This window comes from Mytilus galloprovincialis, chromosome 9 (genome assembly GCF_965363235.1).
Source record: "Mytilus galloprovincialis chromosome 9, xbMytGall1.hap1.1, whole genome shotgun sequence".
In the NCBI taxonomy this organism is placed as follows: Eukaryota; Metazoa; Mollusca; class Bivalvia; order Mytilida; family Mytilidae; genus Mytilus; species Mytilus galloprovincialis.
Genome location: NC_134846.1, coordinates 59,127,357 through 59,154,674, shown reverse-complemented (window position 1 = coordinate 59,154,674; position 27,318 = coordinate 59,127,357). Strand labels below are relative to the sequence as shown.

Genomic DNA, 27,318 nt, shown 5'->3' with positions numbered 1-27,318 from the left:
ACATTATACCCTCCGCAACTTCCTTGCGTGGGGTATAATAACTGACTGAACTAATAGATTGATATGTTATAAAAAACAATATTAGGTCAATGTTGAAGGCCAGTTTCTCAGCCTCATCCAAGAAAAAAGTTTATTTATTTTTCTTTCATGACAAATTATTGTATTTTTACAGGTGAGGAAACATGCGAGATTATTTGTCATGTGATGTTTAAAATTAGGTGTCCTTAACCTCAAACATAACGTCCAATAGAATTTAAGTATGATGTATACAAGCTGAAGGCCCGCCTATCTTAATTGCCATGCTTGAGCAAACATTGATACAAACAAAGCAAGCAAGCAAACAAAGATTTGTCTTGCTAGCATTAATGTAAAAGCTGTAATTTATATAACTTCAATACATTTAAATAAAATTTTCAAGTTTTAAACATACTTTTGAGGCATTAAAAAAATAAACAAGATAAAATTCCTTTTCTAATTTTATTTGGATAATGTTCCCTTCATGTAAATGAACAGCACTAGTTTATGCTGTGAGTATTGATTATCAGTTCTTAAGTATTGAAGTAAATTTATGGTAGTGTATATCACAGAACAATATCACAAGATACACCATAAAAATTAAATACTAAAATACCCAGCATCCACTTTGTTCTAATTAAGAAGTAATTGCTATCTTTTTTTTTTTAATCTTTTTTTTAACTTTCAACAACAAAAAAATATATATGTGTCTACCTTAACCAACAAAAAAAAATAATATAAGATTTGCATAGCTAAAACAAATATTGAAAAAGTAAGTAGTATTTATTAAAAAAAAAAGTCATTAAGCAAACAGGTCTAGTTGAGCTCAAGTGTGTATTGCACTATATAATTCACAAAACTTGAAAACATTAAAGACAGAAAAAAAATAGAGAAAAAGAGAGAGAAACATAAAAGAAGATTTGCATATATGTAAAGCAGAACACATCAAATTATGAAAATTGTTTTCCTAATACGTTACTGTTGATTCATTTATTTTTCGTGGTTATCAATTTTCATTGATTGCTAAAAACTTGCATTTTCGTGGATATTTGATTTCGTGGTTTTGCCAATATCTGTATACAAAGCCCATTGAAAATATGCTATTCAATGAACATTTGACAATGTGGTTCACTTGTACCAACGAAAATTAGTATCCAGCGAATATTAATGAAACCACAGTATGTACATTTACTAGGGACGAAATCACCAATATTTATAGACTTTTAAAGTCAAATTTATAATATATATGACCATTCACACTTTGATATCTACATTCATCTCATTTGCACATGCCCAGTTGTTCTACTGACAAATAAATAAAATGTTGATAAAGCTATGAAAACACAAAATTGTCCACTTCTCCCACATCTGAGCGACTCTCACTGTCCAAACTGTAGGTTATCTTGAACTTTAAACGAATCCTTTCCTGAAATAAACAAAAATAATGTAAGACTTTCATGAATTTAAAAATCAAAAATGCAATAGGAAATAACAAATGGAAATACATGTTACTTTTGTGATACAATAAGTGTTTTTCTGTATCTTGTATATTTCTTTTAAGTTTCATCTTCTGATTGGACAAATTCATGCTTAGAAATAAATAAAACACTATTAATGAAATGAAACGTAATGAAACAAAGGTATTTTCAAATGAAGAATTACAATTTTTGTTTCATTTTTATGAATCCATTGTCAGTTCTTGGTGATACATTGTCTTAAACTTATTTATGCATCAAATTTCACCTTGAATGTTTTATAATAATAAAATAATAATAAACAGCCATTATAGTTCTCTTCCTAATGGCTTTCACAATATTTTATATTGATCTAAAAAGCATGAAACTAATTGATGTACTTATACCATGCAATGGCTTATAAAAGCTGTTCGAGCCATGAAAAGAAGCAAGATTTTCTAGCCAAAACTTTACGTCTTACAGACAGCAGATAAACTCTGTACACATATAGAAAATTAGCAGATAAGGACATAATCAAATATATATCGGGCTGAATGTGAACAGATTATTTGTATTTCATACATAAAGCAGTAATATTTTTATTAAACATGATATGCATGTAGAATATGAGATTTCAGACAGTCAGTGAAATTGATTATGATCTTGGAGGTGACATGGATGACTTGTATGAATTAGCCTTTATTACAATGGATTTAAAGATTGCAGAATGAAGATACAATAGCTGCATTAATTTACACAAAGCAATGAAGGAATGGTTTATGTATATAATGTTTAAAATGCTCTCGAGTATAATACACACTTACCTTCGGATACTGTTTTACAAATAATAAAAAATGTTGACCACAAAAGATTCACAAAATTTTTGTATTCTTTGTCTAAATTGCACCTTTCTTTTTTTATTATTTAGAAATATATATATATAGTCTCAATTAATGCTTCTAATATTTTCAACTATAGAGAAAACAAAATCTATCAAATACTCATGTTTTTTTCCCTCCTTTAATGTATATTTTAGATAATTTTTAATAGTAATGAGTAAGAGTGATAATTTGATGTACAAAAGTGAATACCGTAATATCAATTAAGATGGGGAATATATGAAATAAAATTGAGAATGGAAATGGGGATTAAACATGTTTTTTTAAATCTCAATGTCTGATTTAAAACATTGAAATAAATGTGATATAAACAAACCTAGATGAACTCAAGTAAAAAATTATGAGAATCATGTTTATATCCATCAAATAAATGTCCTTGTAATACCAATCAGCAGATATAACTTACATTTTGTGGATTTGCTAAGAGCATTATCTGTGTAATTGCTGATGGAGGTAAGATCGGATTATACAATGGTAAATCTGTGGCAGATGGAGGCTGTAGTTTTACCTTCATTGCCTATAAAATTAAATTGTACCCAAGAATTAAGAAAAGTAAAGTTAGTCACTTTCAATTTTAATTAAGATTCATAATGAACAATAGTGCCCACATTTTAAACATGTATTAAAATGCATTGTTAGCATTCTAGAAATCTTACAATTGCAAAAGAGAACAAATTATATAATTTTTGAAATCAAATAAAATACATAAAATACTATCAACCATAGCATAATGTTATTATTCTGGGTCAATTTTTAATCATACAAACACAGATTTTTACAAAACATATCTTCAACATGAAAATTGTACCAGTATAATAGTGTTTCTCCTATTAATTTCTGCTGACAAAACTTTTTGCAGATGATGCAAATTCAAACAAGCTTTTTTACTGATAATGAATTGTGGACAAATATAACCAAATTTAAGTTAAACTAAGTAAACAATATATTTTGAACCAATTATAGTCTATGTGAAAAAATTGTAGTTGATTTCATTCCTATTTATCAAATATCTCTACATGTACACCCTATCAATATTTGTGTGTATTTATACCTTAGGAACTGCAGCTTGAAATGAGAAGTTTTTCACAGCACTGGTATTTGTACTCATCACAGACACAACCATAACATGGACATCTTCTCTTGGACGATTTTTAGCTATATGAATTACTATTTTCATTCCATTCTTATCATAGGCATTTATAGGTGGTGATGTTCCTTTGAAAAGAAACAATAGAATGAGTTTCATTCGGTTAATAAGAGGATAAATGGGAAGATTTATAGTTTGCAATATGGAACATAGCCATCATTCTTTACTTTGCATACATAGTTTTACTTTTCAACAAAATAATAAACTGAATTTAAATTTGTGATGACAAAGTATTTCAAAGTCATGTAAGCAATAAATCATGGCAGTCATATGTTTAATACTGAATTTGTCATATGTTTAATACAGTAGACTCCGGCCAATCTGATACCCAAAATGTCAGCTAAAAGTATCCGATTACCCGACATATTCAATTAGACGATGAATGTATATTCATTGAATATTCTGCAATAATAAGTAGATCTAATCCTGAGATGTTTCTAACCCTGTCAATTGCTTAATATGTGAAAGGGATGGAGGATTGATGCAGTGATTTTGAAAGGCTATATATCATGAAACCTTTCATTACATATGAGATAGCTACTTATTGATCGGGAACCAAAAATATCTTGAACATTGGATTTGATTATATTTTTAAATGAAAAAGTCCTTACATTTGCTCTACAATTGTCACTGGATGTTAAAAAGCAACAATCAATCAACCAATAACTAGCTTAACAATATATTGTAAATACAACCAAAATTTTAGAATGCGTGTGACTATCAACTGATATAGCAATAAACAGTCAATTTGAATTTTGCAATGGATTTCATGTGAAGAAAACCTACCTGGTTGTACAGATTCTATAGATACAAATACATCATTTAATGGTTGGACTTCTCCTTGTTTAGGAGTAGTTACAGGGGTAGCTGTGGTACTAGATATGACGGGTGAAGACAGTGTCACTGTGGTCTGCGATGTTGTAAAGGGACTGACTGTGGCTAACAGTGGTCCATCTGTGGTCTTTGTAGACATCTGATTTAATGTCTTCTTTTCTGGAGGGCTGTGAAAATGAAATTTTCATTAGAAAATTGATGAGAAAGACAAAATAGATCAATACGAAATTATTGTACATTGTATCAAGTATTAATTCCAAAAAATGTCTGTCCTTCATATCATACAAATTAATTTTTTTATTGAAGGATGTTTATTGTGTGAATATAAATGTAAAACATATTCACTGTTACAACCTGTGTAATTTAAATGTTTACTGAATAACTGGATCAGGTTGATGATGGGAGTTTTTAACGACTTTGACTGGCTATACAGCAATCACACAGTTGGCAAATGGATCAGGTTTTATCTTTGACATTTTAATTTTTACTACATGTAATTACCTGTATTAGGGAAATCCAATTTTAACTTCATGTAGTTGACTTTTTAGGAAATAGTGATAAAAACCAGATGGAGTTACAAGAGGTATACAGTGGGAAAAATTGACAATGTAAAAGATAGTTTTTGTATGGTAATAAATAGAGAAAGCATGACACTTGAAACTGAAAAATTATCGACTAAATGTAAAGAAACTCAATGTCGGAACGAATTGCTATATAGCGTTATTGTATGAACATAGAAACATGCTGAACTCAATGTTCTATTTTTAGCAACAGTAGTCATGTTTGTTGACGGCTCAAATCCCTAAATATGATTTGTAAACTTAATATTCAAGGAAGATTAAAATTTTTTGTATTATTGGCCAGAGGTTTCAGAGATAAACAACCCCAGACAAAGGTTGAAGAACGCAGGAAGGAAGTGATGGCAGATAAAAATACAAAAAAAAAATCTGCTCTGTAAAAAAGGAATCAACTTCTAAGCAAAATTACTTATTGTATATCTATAACGTACGGAATAATAGGTTTGATGTATTCTTTAGGTAAACTTTGCTGCATCAATGACTGTCCTAACAGATCAATATCACCCATTGATGTAGTGGTAGTGGACTGTTGAGCTGTTTTATTCTGCTGACTAGGAGCTACAGTTGGGGTACCTATAATATAACACATTTTGAAACTAGTGACTATTATAATAAAATTAAATATTATATATTGACAACTGATTTGTTAAATAAAAAGAATTGCATGTATGTTGATTGAGCATCTGCAATCAGACTACACCCAAATAAGGTTCAATATCTAGATTTAAATTTTGTTTATAAAACAAATTCTTCCTCTGCAAGTTACATAGGAAAGAAAATAATATATAATCCACACAAATCTTTTAAATAAAAAATAAAATTCTGTGCAATGTAATCTTTAACAGAAATTAAAATCCAGTCAAATGTTTTTCCAAATGAAGAAATAACAATTTCTATGTTTTGCAATGTGAAACCTAATTTACATTCTGATCAAAATATAACAAAATTATTTGATCTTCACCAGAAAAACTAAGATATTTAGAAACTGCATAAATTCACATGCTCTTCTGTGGTTAAATGTCAAACCACAGTTCTAAACAGATTTATTGTGAGAAAACTATAATGTATTTAATATTCGATAGACCAATTAGTTTCATCACTTCTGTTCATACTAACCTTGAAAGCTCCAGCCTTGTGATGGTTGTTGAGGTTGTGAGAATCCTTGGTTATTGTATTGTGGTGGCCTCTGAACCTGTTGTGTTGATAACTGTGTAGGTTGTCCTGTGTTGAACTGGTTTAATGGTTGAGATTGGAATGTTCCTCCTTGCATGGATGGCATAGAAAATATATTGGTTGTCTGTAATCCTGTTTGTGAGGCTGGTACCTGTGAACAATATTTAAGGAAGCTAAGGTTTTAATCACTACATCTAGTTTTATACACAACTTAATTATCTCAAATCAATAAGCATGTGTATTCTTTTCTGCTCACCCTTTCCTATTCACTCTGAAGTTTTTTGATACATAAGAAAATTATTAGAGAATAGGTTCATACCCAGAAGTTGTCAAAAATTAAAATTTCCTTTTCCCCTCAATAATTGCTAAAAACTTACTGTGTTTTGTTGAGTAACTGCTGAAAATATATCATCTAGATCTCCTAATAATGTGGTACTTTTATTAGGGTCATCTGTTTTACTGTCACCCAAACCTACAAGTAATTATTTGAACAGTTTAAATAAACAACATACAACCTTTCAAACAAAGTAGTTAATAGTGCATCTCTTGGACAGAAGGTCCATTTCTCCTATTTTTAGAGAAACTAATGCTTTAAGAATTTTTTTCAAAGTGCACATTTATAGATATAAACTATTTTCATTTCATTGTATGAAAAATGAGGCAATACACTAATTCTAAAACAAAGAATTGGGAGTTGGGGGAGGCAGTCTGAAAGAACATATTTTGGTTGGAATCCTGGGTATATATGCAAAATAATTAAACTGCTATAACAGCTACTTTGATACTATGTATTTCAAAATGGGAAAAAAGATCATTCATACAGTCTTGTGGCAAATATCTGTATTCTGTGCAGCTAGTTTCACTGTAAATTCTGATCCAATATTCCACTTTAAGAGAATACAGTTAATGAACCCTTGATGTATTACAAACAAAATTCATAAATAAACACCACTGATAACTGTATTTTAAGATTTAAATGCCCTATATGTTTAATTGTATTGTTTGATTCTAGTCTTAACAAAACTTACCCAACATATTTTTAATTCATACAACATAAAAAAGAAGATGTGGTATGATTACCAATGAGACAACTGTCCACAAGAGACCAAAATGACACAGAAATTAACAACTATAGGTCACTGTATGGCCTTCAACAATGAGCAAAGCCCATACCACATAGTCAGCTATAAAAGATCCCAAAATGACAATGTAAAACAAGTAAAACAAGATAACTAACGGCCTTATATATATAAAAAAAAAGATGTTCATGGATAAAATTTTCTACAAGAAATGAATATCTTCCCCCTTCTTTTAAAACATACTGAAGACAAGGTTACTTTATTCATATAATTTGATATGACAAAAAATTTACAAATAAATACAAGATTAACTAATACTTAATACTACTGTAACTACACCAAGCTTATACATATACCATATTACCTAAAGCTAACAATTCTTCATCCAGTATATCTGTAGACGGTGCAGTGCTAGTGTCAGGTTTTGCAGGTGAGGAAGGTTCATTTAAGTCAAGAAGGGAAGAAAGGTTTCCTGCACCAGCTGTAAATATACACAAGCAGCTTGTATTAGTTTCAAACTGATACAATATACTGTCTATACATTACTACTCTGATCAACATCAAAGTGGTTAGATCACTGTAAACCAATTAATATTTGGGTATTCTTTATTTCACACTTAGCCCTTTCTTGTCAATTTGAAAGTAACTCATTTTTTTTTTATTTTCTAATTTTCTTGATGTATTTAAATAGAAGAAAATGCCAGTTAAACATGCTCGCTATGATTTGTATTTACATTATTTTCCCACTAGAAAAAGTCGGGAACAAGAATGTGTCCCCAGTACATGGATGCCCCATCTGCATTATTATTTTCTATGTTCAGTGGACCGTGAAAATGGGATAAAATCTCTACTTTGGTAAAATTAAAAAGATTATATCATAGGGAACATGTGTACTAAGTTTCAATTTGATTGGACTTTAACTTCATCAAAAACTACCTTGACCATAAACTTTGACCTGAAAACTTTAACCTGAAACGGGACAGACAGACGAACAGACAAATGAACTAACGGACAGACAAATGAACAAACGCACAGACCAGAAAACATAATGCCAATACATGGGGCATAAAAATATATAGCTTGCAAAATCTGTAGGTCAACACAAATTGTCTATCAAAAATGACAAGAGTATTACTGACACATTTTATTTGAATCACTGTTTCACTTGATCAAGTTGAACTTAAAAAGTGAGCAGTTTGCAGATAAGGTAAAATAGTATCTAAGTATGCATATAGAGGATAAAGAAATCTTAAGGATTCTGTCATCTACAATAAGGAATCTACCAAAATCAATCTTTAAAACAAAATATTTACATTGATTTTAAAGATAGGTCCTTAAGAAAATATAGATTCTTAACATAAGTCAAAACAAACATTCATCAAGAACTTTACTTTTTGTCACTGTTAAAATATTAAGGATATATGTAATGTATATGAATATTGTATAACTAAATATTATGTATATGTAAAAATACCATCACCACAAAGAAAAAGAGATACTAAATATATATATATTACTCCGTTTCTCTTTGTTAAAAACACCTACAAACAGGAATCATACTATTGTGTTCAGCAGATTTTAAATGAAGAAATACTGTCTAAATTTAAAATAGGTAGTGCTCCAATGAGTCATCACAGACCTCTACTTTATATGTTCTTGGGAAATTTTCTGGTTTCTTAATGTAAATGATAATCATCAGACCATCCACTCACAGAAATGATTTTGTTTTGATGAATCAGTTAATCACATGTATTTCAATTTCTGGAATTATCCTTCATTTAACATACTTTGTCACAACATTTGGTCAATTTTATACTCTTATAAATAAATTTAAGAACAGTAAAATCAAAATTATTCAGAATAAATAAATGTTGCGTTTCAAAACTGTTAAACTTTAATCAATACAATGTACAGCTGAAATGATATACATATAAAGGTAAAATATCTACATTGGGTAGGATTTCTCTAAACTATCATGAAAAGATATAAAAGCTATGACAAGGAATAACAATTACAAATGTGTTTACAATAAATATATAGTGTAATTAGATAACAAAAATAACTTGACAATAACTCACCTCTTAAGAAAGCTATAATTATAAGAAAACAGTTTCAATTCTAGCAATTGTTATTTTATTTTCATGATTCAACCTTTAACTGGAGTCTGTAAAACAACATAAAATCCAAAACATTTGTTTGCAAATTGAGAGTGTAAATATAATAAATATCAACGAAGGACAAGAGTGCACCCACTGAAATGTCTTGCCTTCTATACTTACCATTGATATTATGTTGATAGTCCTAAATATAAAGCTTTACTAGTGTACTACAACTATCACATGAACTTAACATGATCCAAGAAAATGAGGGAAAGGTCAGATAAACTAAATGAGAAAAAAAGGAACACCTTATAGTGATTAATTACAATAAAAATATTGGTCACCTATTGCTTATAGTTTCTAAGAAACAGACTCAACCAAGAAAACTAAACATAAATGATTGACCAATGAACCTTGAAAATGAGGTCAAGGTCAGATGAACCATGCCAGACAGACAAGTGTGCAACCTTGAGCAATCTATGCATTAAATGCAGTTGACTTATTGCTTATAGTATCTAAGAAACACATTTAACCATGAAAACTTAACATTGACCTAATAAATCACCAAATGAGGTCAAGGTAAGATGAAACCTGCCAGACAGATATAAACAGCTTAAAACAGCTCTATAGAAGTCGCTCCTCACTATCCTAATACTTGTCGATACATTTATTTTTGGCATTGCACAAGTCATGTCTTCTCTGACTGTTCATGACGTTAAAATACTAAATCCCTGGGAGGTGTTTTAGTTGATTTTAGTCTCTGATACATGATTTTTTTATTATTAATTGTTTTTGGCTGTTAACTAGCTGCCAGTAACTGCAAGTACTCTCAAATCATATTTTCATGTTAATTCGACCTGTTGATACTGTTAATAATGCTTTTTTGTTATTTTATATTTATATGGATCTTGTCTATATACTAGCTTTGATTATTTGGAATATATTCTAAGTTTCACTTCTTCTTACTACATTTGCATCAACTTAAAGATTTACCTGTATTTTTTAAAACCGTTTTTTTTTTTTTTTTTTTTCTAAAGTGAATATTTTTGAAGGGTTAAATATTTCGCAGTGGTACCTTGCCATGGCTTTGTTTGGACTTGTTTGTTTGCTTTATGGCCTTGAATGTTTGTCCCTAATATTTTATTAACTGTGCATTTGCATTCAGATATAGAAGATCGAATTTATTCGTTTATAGTATATTAATGTACATTTTTTGATTGAGTTAAGCCTGCCAATTGATATTTTAATGTGTGTTTTTCTATGTTGTATTGTTATGCTATGGTTTCAGAAAAAGGGAGAAGGTTTGGATCCATTAAAACGTTTAATCCCACTGCAAATGTTTGCACCTGTCCTAAGTCAGGAATATGATGTACAGTAGTTGTCGTTTGTTTATGTAATTTATTTGTGTTTCTCGTTTCTTGGTTTTTTATTTTATATAGATTAGACTGTTTGTTTTCCCATTTGAATGGTTTTAAACTAGTAATTTTAGGGCCCTTTATAGCTTGTTATTCGGTGTGAGCCAAGGCTCCGTGTTGAAGGCCGTTCATTGACCTATAATGGTTTACTTTTTTTAAATTGTTATTTGGATGGAGAGTTGTCTCATTGGCACCCACACCACATCTTCCTATATCTATATAACCCTTCCATACAACAAATATAGTTGACCTTTTGCTTATTATTTAAGTAAAACAGACCAAAACACCAAAAATTTACACTGGGTTATGAACCATGAAATGAGGTCATGGTCAAATAAAACCTGCAAGACATGACATGTGCATCATAAATATTTCCGTACACCAAATATAGTTAACCTATTGAATATATAGTATTAGAAAAAAAGACCAAAACTAAAAAAAAAAATTGACCACTGAACCAGGAAAATGAGGTCAAGGTCAGATGACAATGTACACCTTACCAGCTGGACATGTACACCTTACAACCCTTCCATACACCAAATATACTAGACCTATTGCTTATAGTATATGAGATATGGACTTGACCACCAAAACTTAACTTGTTCACTGATCCATTAAATGAGGTTGAGGTCAAGTAAAAACTGTCTGATGGGCATGAGGACCTTGCAAGGTATGCACATACCAAATAAGGTTATCCCATTACTCATAATAAGAGAAAAATTAACATTACAAAAAAATCTTAACTTTATTTTAAGCAGTCACTGAACCATGAAAATGAGGTCAAGGACATTGGACATGTGACAGACAGAACATTCATAACAAAAGGCATCTATATTCAAAGTATGAAGCATCCAGGTCTTCCACCTTCTAGAATATATAAAACTTTTAAGAAGTTAGTTAACATTGCTGCCGCCGGATCACTATCCCGATGTCAAGCTTTCTGCCATAAAAGTCTCAGGCTGTACAAAAACTATAACTTTTATAAAACATTTGAAAGTGTGACATTTGGAATGGAAATTTTATTAACCTTGAGTTTGCTACACAATGTGATCTGACAATAACTTTATGTACAACTAACAGGTAAAGGTTATAAAAAGCCTTAAATATATCATCTTCTGACCCTACAACTCACTAATTAAATGCCTTACCTAGATTAGACTCATCACTGGTACTTCCTTCCACAATTTTCTTATAACTTGCCAAAACCCTCATTGCATCATCGTTAGTGGTAAGAATATCAGCTGCAAAAATAACAATAAAAAGATGGAATCGATTGTATACAGCAGTATACTACTGTTGCCTTTATTTTGCCCTACATGAATAAAAATTTCAATCATATCTATATATATGAATCCCATTCAAATCACAATTTAAGTAACAGATTGAGTGTGCCACCTAAACATATGCATCAACTTCTTTTTATTTTTAATCTCTCTTCCGTCTCACATGAGACTTTACTGAAGGGGAATGTTCAAAGCAAGGTAACAATTCCAAAACTTAATTCTTTTTAAATTAAAACTTTTGCTGATTAGTGTGATGTTCATTTTGTATTAAATCGTAAATATTAAAAGATGCATATGTATATATGTATTTACCAATTCCTGTATTATCTTTTTCATCAACATCACTTGCAAGTCTAAACAAATTTGGACGTAATTTTTCCAAAGTATCATACAGCTCCTGAAACAAAACAGATAATATGAATAATGGAAAAATATCATAAAGTGTTAAATTTGATGGGCATGATGGGTAGAACATAAAAAAAACCTGGCAAATCAGATGTATCAAGAAGCTGTGATTTGTAGTTGCTGAGAAAAAAGTTACAAAAAAGTGTTACAAAGGATTGAACAGGGTTATAAAAAACATAATTTATGACTATATTAGTTCTTTTGCAGTTTCAATTCAGTTAGTATCTGTATTTTTCTCGACAAACAATTACCTCCCTAGAGTTCATTTATTTACAGCAAATGTCTGGCTATACAATAGAGGGTTAAACATTAATATGACATAGCAGGAGCCAGAGCAGCCACTATGTCTGAAAGATTTTGAAATCAACTATAGAGAAGAAAACTTACTTTCATCATATCCCTGTCTGACTGTGAACTATTTTGTTTAGTGTAATGAGCCAACATCTCATTCAGAAGTTTAACATTATTGTCTATCTCCTGCAGCTGATTTATACGTCGAGATATTTTATCCATGCGTTCTGTGTCCTACAAAATATATGCTCTTTGTCAAGTAAATTCATCTCTTTGAAAAATGGTGGATATAACAATCCAACAACACCCCACTCCCTCTCTAATGTTTTTAAAGATTTACTCTATACTTGAAAAATAATCTTTATACATCTTTATACCAAATACTGTTAACTTGTCATTTTAAACTAACAAGTCTTATCCAGGAACCAGTTCAAACCCAGGTCAGAAGACTAACTGGGGAATCTGATTTGTTCACAAACAATTTCAAAACAATACTTTTATATCTAATACCAAAAAGGAGATATTTGCAAATGTTAACTTCACTACTCTAGTGGTTAGGACAATAATACCAAAGACATTTGAAATCTTATGACATAGAAATTGAAAGTAAGTTATGGTAAGAGCATATTGTACCTAAATTTCTCAGAATAAAAATTAACAAGTATGAGCATTTATGTACTACACAGAACTCTTCAGTGAAAATTTAAAATAAATGTATTGATCCTTATGTGGTCCTCTGTTCTATTATCATTATTCAGTGGTATTAAATTATCATTGATTTGGTCATAATTATTAATCAAACTTAACATATTGAAATGCTAAGGATTTTCTACACCAGGTATAGATTACCTTATCTGTATATTTGGCAAAACTTTTCGGAATTGTAGTTTGTTCATGCTCTTCCAACTTAATACTATGTTTGGCCATTTTAACTTTTTTTATTTAAAAGTCACTGATGAATCTTTTGAAGATGAATGTGCATCTGGCGTACAAAAGTTTAAGCATTGTATCTAAGATGAACTTATTAAAAGGAAAACAACTGTCATAGGAATAATTCTTACCTGTTTTACCATATTTTTAATAAGTCTATTAGCAGCCTGTAAATCTTGTGGATTTTTACTTCGCAACAACTTTTGTAATAACTGTTAAAAAAAAAATCTTAGTACTAACAAGTTAATACCACATTTATCATTTTTATATAAACTATATTTTTATTTAAGCAGGCTTATGAATATGTCAGTGTATGCCAAATTCTGTCTAACTAACATAATGTTAGACAAAAAAACATTGGGTCAGACAGAAATTTTTAGATTTTTTTTAAAATAAAAATATAGTTGAAGAATGTCAAATGAAGGGCATAGTGGAAGTTGTGGTGCATTTGTTACATTTAAATATGTAAATAAATAATGGTGAGGAAAGATCAATGAGACATTAACTCAACAGCAAAAGCAAAAAATAAAGCAGACAAGTTTTAATAATAACAGCAATATTCTAACTTTCAAACTTTTCTGATTGTTACAATTTTAACCAATATTTATACTGCTATAAGTGCATTAAAGGGAAACTTCGCAAAAAAATCAAAAATTGATATTATGTTCATTCTGTATAAAAATGCTCAAATTCATAGATATTAAATTTATATTCCGCTAGATAAGCGATCACCATCCATTTTAAATTTAGAGTGTCAATTCTCTGCGATCCGCCATTTTGTCTTCTTTCCCGATTAATAAAAACGATATGTCTATAAACCACAAAGAAACAAAACTACAGTAACCGATGTAGTCGTAATTGCGTGTCGATATCTTGTCAATCGTACGGTTGTTTTATCCGACTAACTAACTTGATACGAAAAATATTCTTACTTTTTTTAAATTACCATGGTCTGTTGTTTTTAAACTGTTGATATTGGAATTAGGTGAAAAGTCAAAGTTGAAATCATAAATAAGTGTTCCGTGAAAATTGTTTTCGAAAATCTAATTTGTTCATAATTCTTTAAAGTAATAAACAAATATATTTTGATCTTCCCTCATCTGATCACCAGCATGGCTAAAGGTATTACTTCCAAAGGTATTGTGAGGGGTGTGAGGTGACACGTCCAGGTATTCAAGCGATTTCCTGTCGGGCTTGCAAGTTCATGCATCGTTTCACTTCTGCAGGTATTGATCAGTGTACACGGCTGATAACTTATAACTTATAACTTTCCATTTTGAACTATCAGATGAATAATATACAACTCTGTCCTACTTGTCATTACTAAACTCATACGCTTGTTTATAAATAACATTTCTGGTGTAAAGAATATAATTCATAAACATATAAATAATACTCAAAAAATAAGATTTGATGAAATTAAAATCTATTTAAATATTTTTTCCAAGGGTGAATTTGGGAAAATGTAATATATAGTCATTGTCAATAGTGAAGGACAGATTGGAACAGACCAGAAATATTGATTTAAAAAAATGTACGCACTTGTCGACGATTCGTTTATACGACTGGATAGAAAGTTACGGAACTATAGCGCAATTTAAAATATATACATGTATACATTGAACATAAGAAAAAAACATATATATTTTGAATAAATAGGGGTAAAAGTGTTGTAAATAGACTAGTCCACGTATGCCAACAGTATGTAATCATCGAATGTCGATAGACTATTGTATACCAGAAGAAGAAGAGAACCAATTTGATTTATATACAGGTCGATGTATAACTTTTGCTTTGGTTCATTGAAGCTGTGGACCTAGTAAAATCACAGATTTATATTTCAATAAGATTGTTCTCGAACAAAGGAAGTAATTCGTCATCACAATTGTTATATATGCCACTGGACGAACACTAATTATCCCCAGGGAATGTGAATATTTTGCTGGGAAACTTTTGAGTATCAAAGTTTCAAATTAATTTCGGGATTTATTTTCTTTCTTGGTATTCAATAACAGAAAAAAGAATAAATTACTTGATCGCTAAATAGGGGTATTCTTGTCCGATAAAAGACTTTTAGTTATATTTAAAAAATAGGGAAATATGACATTAAATTGGTTCTGTCTTTTTTTTAAACATCGTTAAAAAGATGTGTGTCTAAGGTGAACGCCACAAGAACCCTGTAATACTAGTACGAGAGTATAGCATGTAAACATTCCTTCTCAATAATATGGTTGTATTGGAAATCTTTTCATACAGATTGACAACTCATTGTCCGATATGCATGTAATATTTGCCACATGACGCCCATAGTTCTTTCTACCATCATCATCTTATTCTGTGATATTGCTGTAAACATCGATGGTTCACACCCAAACAAAATGGGAGTAATGGACCTTCAGAGCTTCTCCGTGTTATACACTTGTGAAATATATAGACGAAATTTCTGTATTGAAATGAATCTACGTCTCACAAACAGGATTTTCAAATAACGATTGTGAGTAATCACCTTACAAACCAATATAAACGTATGGCAAGATATAACCATGAAGGAATTTAGTTTTTGTCAGACGCAAGAACTCATCACTATATATATCATAAACGTATACGTATATATATGCATACAGTTTCAAATATTAAGAACAAGCGGTCGATGTCGATAGTCTGTTTTCTAACTGTTCAGAGTTAGACATGTAACTTGTTCATTCTTGGAAGCCTTCATATTCCCCGTCTAACGATGGGAACTCTTTCTGATTGTGTTGACTATAAATGCTTGTATGGTAATTCTGTCGTTTATCTGTACAAGCGGTTGCATTTCCTCTCCTTTCCCAACAAACAAACGAACGAAACGCCACTAGTCTGATTTCTCTGGAGCTCATCCTCAATGGCTCTTATACGTCAGGAAACTTACATGTATACTAATAATGATTGTTTCAAGAACAACGATGTATGGACGAACTATTATAAATTCGTCAATATCAGTTATGCATGACTAAAATATAACTTTTATTACAACTACTGTATTACTTATTTGGATTAATGACGGCTATCATGTTCAACATTGCACAAATATTATCATAGAATTTTAAAAAAAATCCTCAAAAATCCTCAAAAGAAATAATGCCTTAGCTTAGATAATTGATATTCTTTTCACAAAAAGTTCGTGTAAATGATTGTCAAATGAATTTAATCATGTAAGAATAAAATGTTAAAAAGAAACTAAAAAAAAATCATGCATGTTGTATGTTGTATTTTTTTGTCAATTAAAAACTTTAAAATTGCAATAGTTTTATTAGCATTTAAACACAGCCAGATTTGAATACAAGTTAAGAAATTCCGGTAAAGTCAATGATATCAAACAGATGTACAATGGTATATCAAATTGGGTAATATTGCATTTAGTTTTTATAAAAGATTAAAACTACTATTTTTTGCTTCATATTTGAATCTTTACGCCAATTGCCGCTAAGAAAGTAATCAAAAATTGTTTCCTTTTATTTTTATACACTTTCGGGATTACGAATCTGAATTTTATTTTCAATTAATTTACACAATTTAATTATTGTATCTTTATTCTCATCGTGTATTAAATCTTAGTGTATTAACATCGTGACAGCATACTCTTTCTAATCCTTTCTGTTTATCCTTTCCAAATAACAACATTTATACCTGTGTACGCTTGAACTCACACCTGCGGCTAAATAGCTACAAGGTAAACGAATTGACCTCAAGCCGAGAAATATACAGTGACCTTTACAAAATAATATACACACTCTGCTCACACATTAGTTGCATTGAAATGATTATCAAAACAATAACGGTAAATAGAACTGAAATATTTTCAGTTCAATATCAGTAAAAATGTTCAATAAATATTTTATGAAAAAAATCTCAACAATAATTAATTAAATTTATTCAAAAACATTTACTAGAGATAATTTTATAGGAGTTTAATTCAATCAATACAAAACGGTATATGCATATTCATTTTCGTTCATTCTTATATTGTGGTTCATAACTTCGACCATTCGTCAGCTGTGCGCTTTTAATTACGTATATTGTCGATAAGCTATAAGAGTTAAACAGATTTTATTTTTTCCCAGAATTCAATAAATCGGGCTAATACGTCACGACCCACTCGAGAATTCAACCAAAAAAGTTACAAATACTTGATTTTCTCCGTTATTAGAAGGAATATAAATTTAAAACTTTGCAAATGTGTTTTTTATGTTAAGATGAACATAATTAGATGATAAGTAAAAAATCGCGGAATTTCCCTTTAAAATATTTCCTTATTCTTATTGTAAAGTTGTCCTCAAATTGAGAACTGACTTGATGTATTGTTAAGTTCTAAGCACGTTTGCACCTGTCCTAAGTCAGGAATCAGATGTTCAGTGGTTGTCATCTGTTTATGTGGTTCATAAGTGTTTCTCGTTTTTTGTTTTTCGTTTCTATATAGATTAGACCGTCAGTTTTCCCGTTTGAATGTTTTTACACAAGTAATTTTTGGGGCCCTTTATAGCTTGCTGTTTTCAGTGTGAGCCAAGGCTCCGTATTGAAAGCTGTACCTTGACCTATAATGGTTTACTTTTATAAATTGTTACTTGGACGGAGAGCTGTCTTATTGGCACTCATACCACATCTTTCTATATCTATACACTTACATTTGCTTTATCATCATCTTCAAATATAGCGTTTTTTTCTCGTGGTTGTGGTGGAGGGAATGTATCAAGGGTCTGGAATATAATAAAACACAATAGAAATCATTTTTTTTATTATTATATATCTATGTATCAATGGATTAGATAAATTTTCAACATAAGTCCCAAATCAATGAAAGGGGGGATAGTATCATACAAACATAAACTTTTAAGGATAACTATACTTTAACCAATAAGGCAAATAATTCCGCTGATCAGTCTCCTTAACGCACCTTTTATACCATATTCTTCTAAACAATTTATAAATTCACTGAGGCATGACATGTCTGAAAATCTACTTACAACTCAAAGCCATTAATGCTAATAAAACAATAGACCAAATATCACTGCCATATAAATCTATTCTGAAATGGACATCATCAGAAATATCTCTAATTGCAAATAAACAAAGAGCAACAACTCTGTTTTGCTGTTAACATTTTTCATAAAGGAATAATAAAATACAATTTTCTGTATAAAATAGTTCTTTAAAGACACCACCTATCAATTATGTCACTATCCTACATGATAGAATTTTTTTCTCAAAACACAGTGATTCTTGTCCCCCTTACCTTGTCTATATAAGTTGGGTCTTCTTTGACAACTCCTTGTTGTTTCAACATTTTATAAGCATCTAATATTTTGGCTTCTTGAGGTAGTCCTCTACTCCAGCTATATATCAGTTCAATGCATCTTCTTTTAACTTTTTCAGTTGTTGCTTTACCAAGATACTACAAAAGTACATTGATAACATGTCAGATTATATTTATATATATATATATATATATATATATATACAAGCACATTGTATATTATGGGAATGAAAATGCAAATAAAACTGTTAACTTATGTGATTGGTAGTTTTGATTGTTGGTGTAGAAAAGATTTCTATACCTTTCTTAAAGCAAACAAAATTGATTAAAAGAGTTCAATGTCTTGCCTTTACAAGAAAATTTATAATATTATGAAGAGTAAATGATAGATTTATTATATATTCAAACTAGGCATAATTCATGTTCATTGTATTTGTTTCAATCTGTTGTATCAATCTCATTCTTCATGTGTTTTTTATGAGATGAGAATGATCCACAATCAAAATAAATTACCTATAACTTCCAAATGAAATATTTCACTTACCTTCTTTTTAAACTCACCTTTGGTGAAACCACTTTAATGATTTCATTTAAAAATCTGAATTTTCCAATTTCTTGATGAAATTTCTTCCCACAGTTCTTGACACAGCCTTCTAAAGTCTACAATAGAACGTTTTAGTTAAAGAACACAATTCACCAATTAAATACAGTTAAAATTATAATAAAATTGAAGCTTAAATAACCTTTAATCTATTATTACAATGAACCAAATTAAAGGATACAAGTAAATAGTACAAAACAATACGGAATATCCCCTAAAATATTTTAGCTTGTTGTCTAGTTTCAACATTGAAAATGCATATATACAAACTTTGGAACATCCATGAAATCTTGGAAAGAATGAATTGAATTTGGTATGCTATTGATTTAACCATTTCTTTTTCACTAGTCTATCATGACATTGTTCTTTCTTTTAGAGAAAAATGAAGAATTTTTTTTAAAACTACACAATTTTGCTCCTCCATATCGGACACATTTACATTATATCTACTTATCTAGTAGGCAAAACTATGAAAAACCTAGTTTTAATTTTGAATATATATACATGTGCACCCATTAAATCTATTAACTCTTAGAAATTAGTTGTGGTGGTATTCTTTTTCATGTTCTGAACAGTCTTCACTATTAATCACAAGACCATCAGCATGATCAGCCCAGGCTTGAACAATTACTTCCAGGCTTGTAAAACTCCTCTACAAGCCAAAAGAATACAACTGAAAATTCAGCTTAATATGCTTGTGGATTCAAAAGTTTATCATGAAGACTACATATTCATATACTAAAATAAAAACAAAAACAAAGGATGTCTTATAATCCTGAGAAAACTGAAATTTGTTATGTATTTTTTTTTCTTTTCTTGATGGCTTTTTACTTACAGTTAAGGCGTACAATGCTTCCCTCTCCTGAGGAGACTGTAGTTTGTGAGCTAATAATTTAACTGCTATCTGAGAACCTTCAATCTCTTTGTTGACTTGATCACAGAAAGCCAAAATGTGTTCCCAGTCTTCATCTCTGTTTGCTGGATTTGTAGCTCTATCTATAAAAAGGAAGATAATGAGATTCATCGGTCATGGCACTGTCTATATCACTCTGCTCAGTTCTTAATCGGTTGTCCCACTGTCTATATCACTCTGGTCAGCTCTTAATAAAATTGCATATCAAGGCTTTGTGACGTCAAATACGTTGACCCAGCCTTAATCTTTGACTCAGACATATCAGCAACGTCATAATGTTTGAACCGACGTTGATACTTTTGACCCTAACATATTTGAATGTTATCCTGAGCAAGGGATAAAATTAACGAATATCACGGACCAGGCCATGTGTAAATTTATAACTTGTTTTCTATCCAAGCCAATGGAATACCTATATAAGTATGTTTGTCTTGGACAATTCTAAATTTTTATAATTTGACAAAATGCAAACCGTATGTTATCACCAAAGACATATATATAATGTATTTAATAATCACAAGTGTCAGAAAAATCTAAATGATTGCTATCAAGTGCCTGTTGGGTCAACTAGCACAATTCTACCCTGAGATTAAAGCTGGAACACTGACATCATTCAGTGACATGTAAATGTACTAAAAGACAGTACTAACAAAATGGTAGTTGATAGAAAGCTTTCCCAATCAAATGATAAGCCCTCTACAACACCCCTCTCCACTGAATAATTGGCCACAGATCTTATCCATACTTGATGAAAAATACTAGATTAAAAATTTTAAATTGTGCCCGATATTCATATGATGAAGACATAATCTATCAATCAGTTTAATTGAGGTCTGGAGCTGGCATGTCAGTAACTGCTAGTAGTCTGTTGTTATTTATGTATTATTGTCATTTGTTTATTTTCTTTTGTTTCATATTCTGACATCTGACTTGGACTTCTCTTAAACTGAAATTTACTGTGCGTATTGTTGTGAGTTTGGTTTTTCTACATTGGCTAGAGGTATAGGGGAGGGTTGAGATCTCAAAAAACATGTTTAACCCCGCCAAAATTTTGAGCCTGTCCCAAGTCAAAGCCTCTGGCCTTTGTTAGTCTTGTATGATTTTTAATTTTAGTTTCTTGTGTATATTCGGAGTTAAGTATGACGTCCATTATCACTGAACTAGTATACATATTTGTTTAGGGGCCAGCTGAAGGACGCTTCCGGGTGCGGGAGTTTCTCGCTAACATTGAAGACCCATTGGTGGCTTTTGGCTGTTGTCTGCTCTATGGTCGGGTTGTTGTCGCTTAGACACATTCCCCATTTCCATTCTCAATTTTAGAATAGGTTCAAACTGTTTATCTTTTGTATAGATGCAAGTTCCTGCATCATGTTTGTTTACAATCAATGGTAAGACAAGCTAACAGAGGATCAATACTACTTGCCGAACTTGTAGCTATACTAATGGTTCTGGAGCACTGTATTACGTCAATTAAGGACCAGTTTTCTGAGGTCAAAATACTATCAGATAGCCAGACTGCTGTAGGCATCTTGACTTTGCACTGGAAATCTTCAAACTACATAGATACCATAACAGACATTAGAGAAAGTATGGGGACACTCTTGAGAAACAGCATACATGTACTAACAACCCTATCTTGGATCACAGGCCATGCTAATATAGCCGGGAAGAAGATAGCGGACTAGTTGGCGAAAGATGCTGCAAAGGAGGCCTCATCACTAAATGAACAATATAATGTCATAACTATGTCAGATGTCAAGAGTGCAGTCAAGATGTCTACAAAACTAAAATGGCAAAGCAGATGGACAATTGGTGAAACAGGAAGACACCCAGTGGTCTCGCTAGCCCAAAATAGAAGGGCGCCGCGCCCTGGGTGCCCTCAGCCGCGCCCTGAGTGCCTTCATCTGCGCCCTTCTGCCCTGACGTCTTTTTCCAAAATTATCTTGTGCCGTTTTGGTAAAATTTTGTTTCATCGATTTCTGATCTCCAAGTTAATTACATATATGACCCTGTGTGATTGCCCCCAGGTTAATCATGTCATTACAATCAATTACAATGATAAAGACTTCAAAGGTGTTAATAACTAGGTAATTTAATTAGGACAATGTATCTTTTTGTCATACTTTTGATGAATGTGTCAGCGAGTGTGCTTAGCTTGGGTCGGCATTTTCGAGTCCAAGTCACAATGGAAGAGCGTTTTTAAATGAAGACTTTCATGACTTTAGAATTGAATTTAAGTCATCAAAATAAAACTATGCCTTTACAGAAATGCCTTCCATCTCAACTTGTTAGCGACAAGCACAGTTTTTAATTAACCCAAACGTGGTGGAAATTGATTTTGGAGTTACTTCCCCTGTTTTAGCTTATTACAAATTTGTGCTCTAAAAATATTATCTAGTATCATAAAAAAGGAATAAATTACCAATTGAATATATAGTAACATAATAATGTTACCTTAAAGATATTAACTGTCTTTGAACATATTAAAAAATATATATTGCAATTTCTACTTGATAATTATACTTTTAGCAATCCATGTTCTAAACATTGTTAAATTAGTAATGCTCTCAATTTCTAATCGTGTAATGTATTAAAAGCTATAATTCCTATATAGATAAAAAAAAACAAAAAAAAACACGTTATATTCTTTCATAATGGGTAGAGTGAAGTTAAACTGTAAAAAACATAATATGTTGATGAAGATGTACTATATCATTCATAACTACACAAACAATGAAATAAAGACTATAGTTGAAAAGCATCTTTATTTAAAAAAAAACAACATATACAGTAAAAAAAAAGAGAGATTTGTTAACTCGTGATACACACAGAAACGTAGACAAAAAAATGAGCAGTGCCTTTTCTTATCATAAAAAGTGCCCTGCCCTCCACTGGCACCCTGCCCCTTTTGATTTCTAGCTAGAGCACTGTTATATAATCCGGTACCTATTGTTGGAAAAATAGTTCAACTAGACCTCTCTAACACTCAAATTGGAAGAATACTATCGGAATTAAGAACAGGCTACAACAGACTAAACAAATACAGAAACCAACAACAGAACACTATCTGATATACTGTCCAAGATACCACCAAGAAAGAGAGGACTTAAAAGACAACTGGAAATAGTTGATATTCCAATGGACATCCAATCAATACTTTCACAATCAAAGAGAGAAACATATGAAAAAAATGCACAAATTAGGCCAACATTAAAAATATCTTTGTTTCCCCTCCCCGACTGAGGTTATCAGGGTATGGTAGGCAAATTATTTTATTTTATTTCTTGATATAATTTTTCTATATATACAGGGCTCACACTACTTCAGAATTATAGGGAGAAGTGACTTCTCTTTTTGAAACTGATAGGGAGAAGTGATGAGATTTGAAAGAGAAGTGCTCATTCGCGCGGGTGCGTTACAATGTTTGGATTTTACAATAGTATAAAGGGCCATATGTAAATAATGTTCTTTTTATGTTGTTCAATTCATATGAGCAAAAAACATTTGAAATTAAAAGTTGTTTAAGTTTTACTAAGGTTCTTGTGAGAAACTACCAACTAAATATCTAGCACTAAAAAAAAAATTTTATTTTAAAAAATGTAAAGAAATTATATCAATTACAATTTAATTAAAAATTATCTTGTGTATGAAATTCAGTGTTTCTCATAAAAAAAATGTAAAAGTTATTAAGCTGGGCCATAATATATTGATATTAGTATAATAGTCTCAGAGTTAAGCAACTTTAATCAATAGTTTGAAACATTCATAAAAAATATAGGGAATTATATACACCAATCAATTAGATGTAACCAAAAGTCTCTTAATGCGTGTGGGATGCGTAATTTTTCCCTTTGGGATCAATATTCTTCTGTCAGCTGTTCCATCCGTGCGTCCGTAGTAATTATTGTAAAAGTACGGATTTCGGTCATAGCTGGTCCGGTTCAGATCCGTAGTTTAGAAATCGGTCAATGGCGGACGAATGCAAGAAAATTTACAAAAATAAACGATGTTTGACAAGTTATTTGGAAAGAAACATTACGGTTTTAATGCAATGAATGGATTAAACATTTACTGGAGGCAACTTTTATCACGTTTAAATGAAGTAACAAACTTATTTTGCCGCCGAAATTTAGGTTGATGTACGTTTTCGAGTAACAAGCACCGGCACTTGCGAAAATGCACGAAGTGATAAAAAGTTGTATTTTTATCAAATAACCTAATACACTGCGAAGACAATGCTTCAACCTCTTTTCTAAAGATAATGAATGTTTATGTATGAATTTCTTTAATTATCAGTAAAAAAATTGATGTTTCATCAACTTGGTAAAAATTGAAAATGTCCGATGACGGAAGCGACTGAAAGCGACTATCGTCAAGAACAGGGCGACTTGTTTTCGCTTTTGGGGGTCGGGGAAAGCGAAGTGACGGTCGGGAGGGCGACTTCTTCGCCCAAGTCGCCTGGTAGCGTGAGCCCTGTATATATATTGATTTTTTACAAAATTCAACAGGTAAGATAAGTCAAGAAAAGTGGGGTATTCCCTATATTCAGTTTACACCCCAGTTTTCTGGTATTAAAAACAGTATATACAGGGACATCCTTTTTTCCTATTCATTTTATGATATGAAATCTACGAAAGCACACATTCTTCATGTGATAACAATGTTTAATGAAAGCAAGTGTTTAATTAGTTAATAATCAAGCTTATTTCAAGTCTAATTTGATGCATAACTCACAACAAAACAATTCCTGTGTTCACCAATTCATACCTTGATCATCAATTATGAGATAACAAAAAGATATGTTAATGACTTGAATTAAAATTCAATGAATAAAAATTTTCAATAGAAGTGAACATTATTCAGTTATGTTCAGTTACACCTAGATCATGCAGCTTGGTCAATTAATTCCTAAACAAAAGATTTGTATGTTTTTTTCGAGTTCTAGAAAAAACAAGGCTTCACTTATTCATGTTTTGTTGTTCCTAAAATACTTTGAGTATTTACAAATTCAACTGATGCAGTTATAAGTAATCTTTTGTAAATTTCATGCCATAATTGAATAAAAATAAAAACACATTTAAACTGGTCTTGATTACACCAGAAATCAGGGAGGTTCCCTGAATTTGCCTGAAAGCAGGAAATTCACGTATCCAACATTTTCTGACTTGTGCCCAACCTGTTCGAAGTCGAAGACATAGCAGATTGATTTCAAAGCACAATTCAGACCATTTTTACTCAGAGATTTTATCCTTTAAACAGGAACAGAGGAAAAAGACAAAGCCAATCAAGGTGCACTCAGTGGGTTGAAAGATGATTCAGATTTTTTATTTTCAAATTTTACCCTTGCACACAACACAAATCGTGTGGCAAGGCATTATGTTTGTTTTTCCTTGATTCTGAATCATATAGACGCTTCAATGCAAAAATGCCTTGATTTAAAAAGTAAAAACACAAAAATACTGAACTCCGAGGAAAATTCAAAATGGAAAGTCCCAAATCAAATGGCAAATTCACAAGTTCAAACACATCAAATGAATGGACAACACGTTCGTTAATTTATTTAATTCATTTTTAGGTTCTTTCATTTTAAAACTATTCCAAGTGCCTAAGTATAATATTTGTGGTGTTTATATATTTCAAATGCATTGTTACTGCCAAAGCACCTTGTTCTTTTTTAAGTCTTCAAGAAACACCAATTTACACACTTAAAATGCTTGTTGACTACAGCTTCGGAAAGGTATGACAAAAAACCAACGCTTACTACAGCATCGGAAAGATATCACCAAAAACCAACATAGCAAAAAAAATAAAATTTGGACAAGAATGGCCAATAAAATTTTTCGAGTCGCGGCAATTTTACCGGGTCGGTCAGGGGAGGGGAAACAAACAATATTTTATTTTTGGCCTTATAGGGAAATATATATTTAAATCAGGGCATTTTCAAGAACTAGAAAGTCCTGATACCCGTTCCTGCGCCTAAACTAATTTTCTGAGTACTTACGAGAAATTGCCAGGAGAAATGGTGCACCGTATGAGGAATATTCAGTACAAGAGAGACAAGTCGTGTCAATTATTGACCTTAGCCTGCTTAGGATCAGGATCAGGTGTCAACCATGTTGCAGGATAGCTAACCAGTTGACGGTGACCGCTTACTGGAAGCAGAGAAGAAACACAAAACTCCACCGTGTATAAAAGCCTAAACAGGATCCTCGACACGTACCACTACAGATACATCAGTTTTAAACTGAATCAGTGTCCGTGACAGTGACTACACAAAATATGTCGGCTTTCCTTTTGAGCTATTTCGTAACATTGGCATTTGATTTGTCTATGAAGAAAAAAGAAAGAAATACTGGTGATTTCTAAATATCGAACATTGTAAAGGAAAGTCCCCACAATAACTGTAAAGTCCGCAAAACAAACTTACTCAGCAATGTTTCTAGACTTCGGTCTTCTTCCGCCATCTTGTTTGCGTGCAAGTAACGTGACTTCCGGCTAAAAATTCGTCTGCTAAAATAAATCGTAATGATTTCCGAACATCTCCAAAGTTCATGTTGGCCAGGAAGGAGTCGTCAACTCTACAAAATACCTGATGTTTCTAAAATATATGATTTGTATATGTTGTTGTGATAGTTTGTTTGTTTTATATACCACCAGTGGCAATATTTCATCGACATAAGAGGGAGTTATATTAATACCAATATTGAAAGAAAATAAGGCATTTGCCTATACTGTAATAAATTGAAATTGAGGATGAACACCATTTCTTCTGTCTGTCCAAGCTATATGTCATTGAGGGCTACCTATATAAAAAAAAAAAAACTTATCTTAATTTCAATTTTATTAAATTGCAATCCGAGCCATCACACCGTCCAAGGCCATGATTTGTATAGTAACAAATACAAATCACCT

At 31.2% G+C, this 27,318-nt stretch overlaps 1 protein-coding gene across 4 annotated transcripts; it reads right to left on the bottom strand.

The window, feature by feature from the left end:
• Positions 1-463: 463 nt before the first annotated feature.
• On the bottom strand, positions 464-26,981 carry LOC143045441 (ADP-ribosylation factor-binding protein GGA1-like). 4 transcript variants are annotated; one of them, XM_076217934.1, is made up of 18 exons: positions 26,834-26,980; positions 20,329-20,489; positions 19,454-19,552; positions 18,872-19,030; positions 18,264-18,335; positions 13,734-13,814; positions 12,769-12,906; positions 12,289-12,373; positions 11,842-11,934; positions 9,258-9,269; positions 7,544-7,660; positions 6,478-6,572; positions 6,044-6,251; positions 5,359-5,500; positions 4,302-4,516; positions 3,420-3,583; positions 2,775-2,885; positions 464-1,441 (listed from the first exon to the last, which is right to left on the bottom strand). In XM_076217934.1, the coding sequence occupies exons 1-18, from the start codon at positions 26,868-26,870 to the stop codon at positions 1,349-1,351; spliced, it is 2,082 nt and encodes a 693-aa protein (XP_076074049.1). In that variant the 5' UTR covers positions 26,871-26,980; the 3' UTR covers positions 464-1,348. The 4 variants fall into 4 exon arrangements, with proteins under 4 accessions (XP_076074049.1, XP_076074052.1, XP_076074050.1 ...); XM_076217936.1 differs by lacking the exon at positions 464-1,441 and adding an exon at positions 1,510-2,302 and having other exon boundaries at positions 26,834-26,981; XM_076217937.1 differs by lacking the exon at positions 7,544-7,660.
• Positions 26,982-27,318: the final 337 nt, after the last annotated feature.

Coding starts and splice junctions, on each gene's coding strand:
- LOC143045441 (XM_076217934.1), bottom strand. CDS start 26,870: ATGGCGGAAGAAGACCGAAGTCTAGAAACATTGCTGA. Junction 13,815..18,263: donor AAGATGATGATAAAGCAAAT/GTAAGTGTATAG, acceptor TTTTTTTAACAG/TTATTACAAAAGTTGTTGCG. Junction 1,442..2,774: donor TCTTAGCAAATCCACAAAAT/GTAAGTTATATC, acceptor TGTTTATTTCAG/GAAAGGATTCGTTTAAAGTT.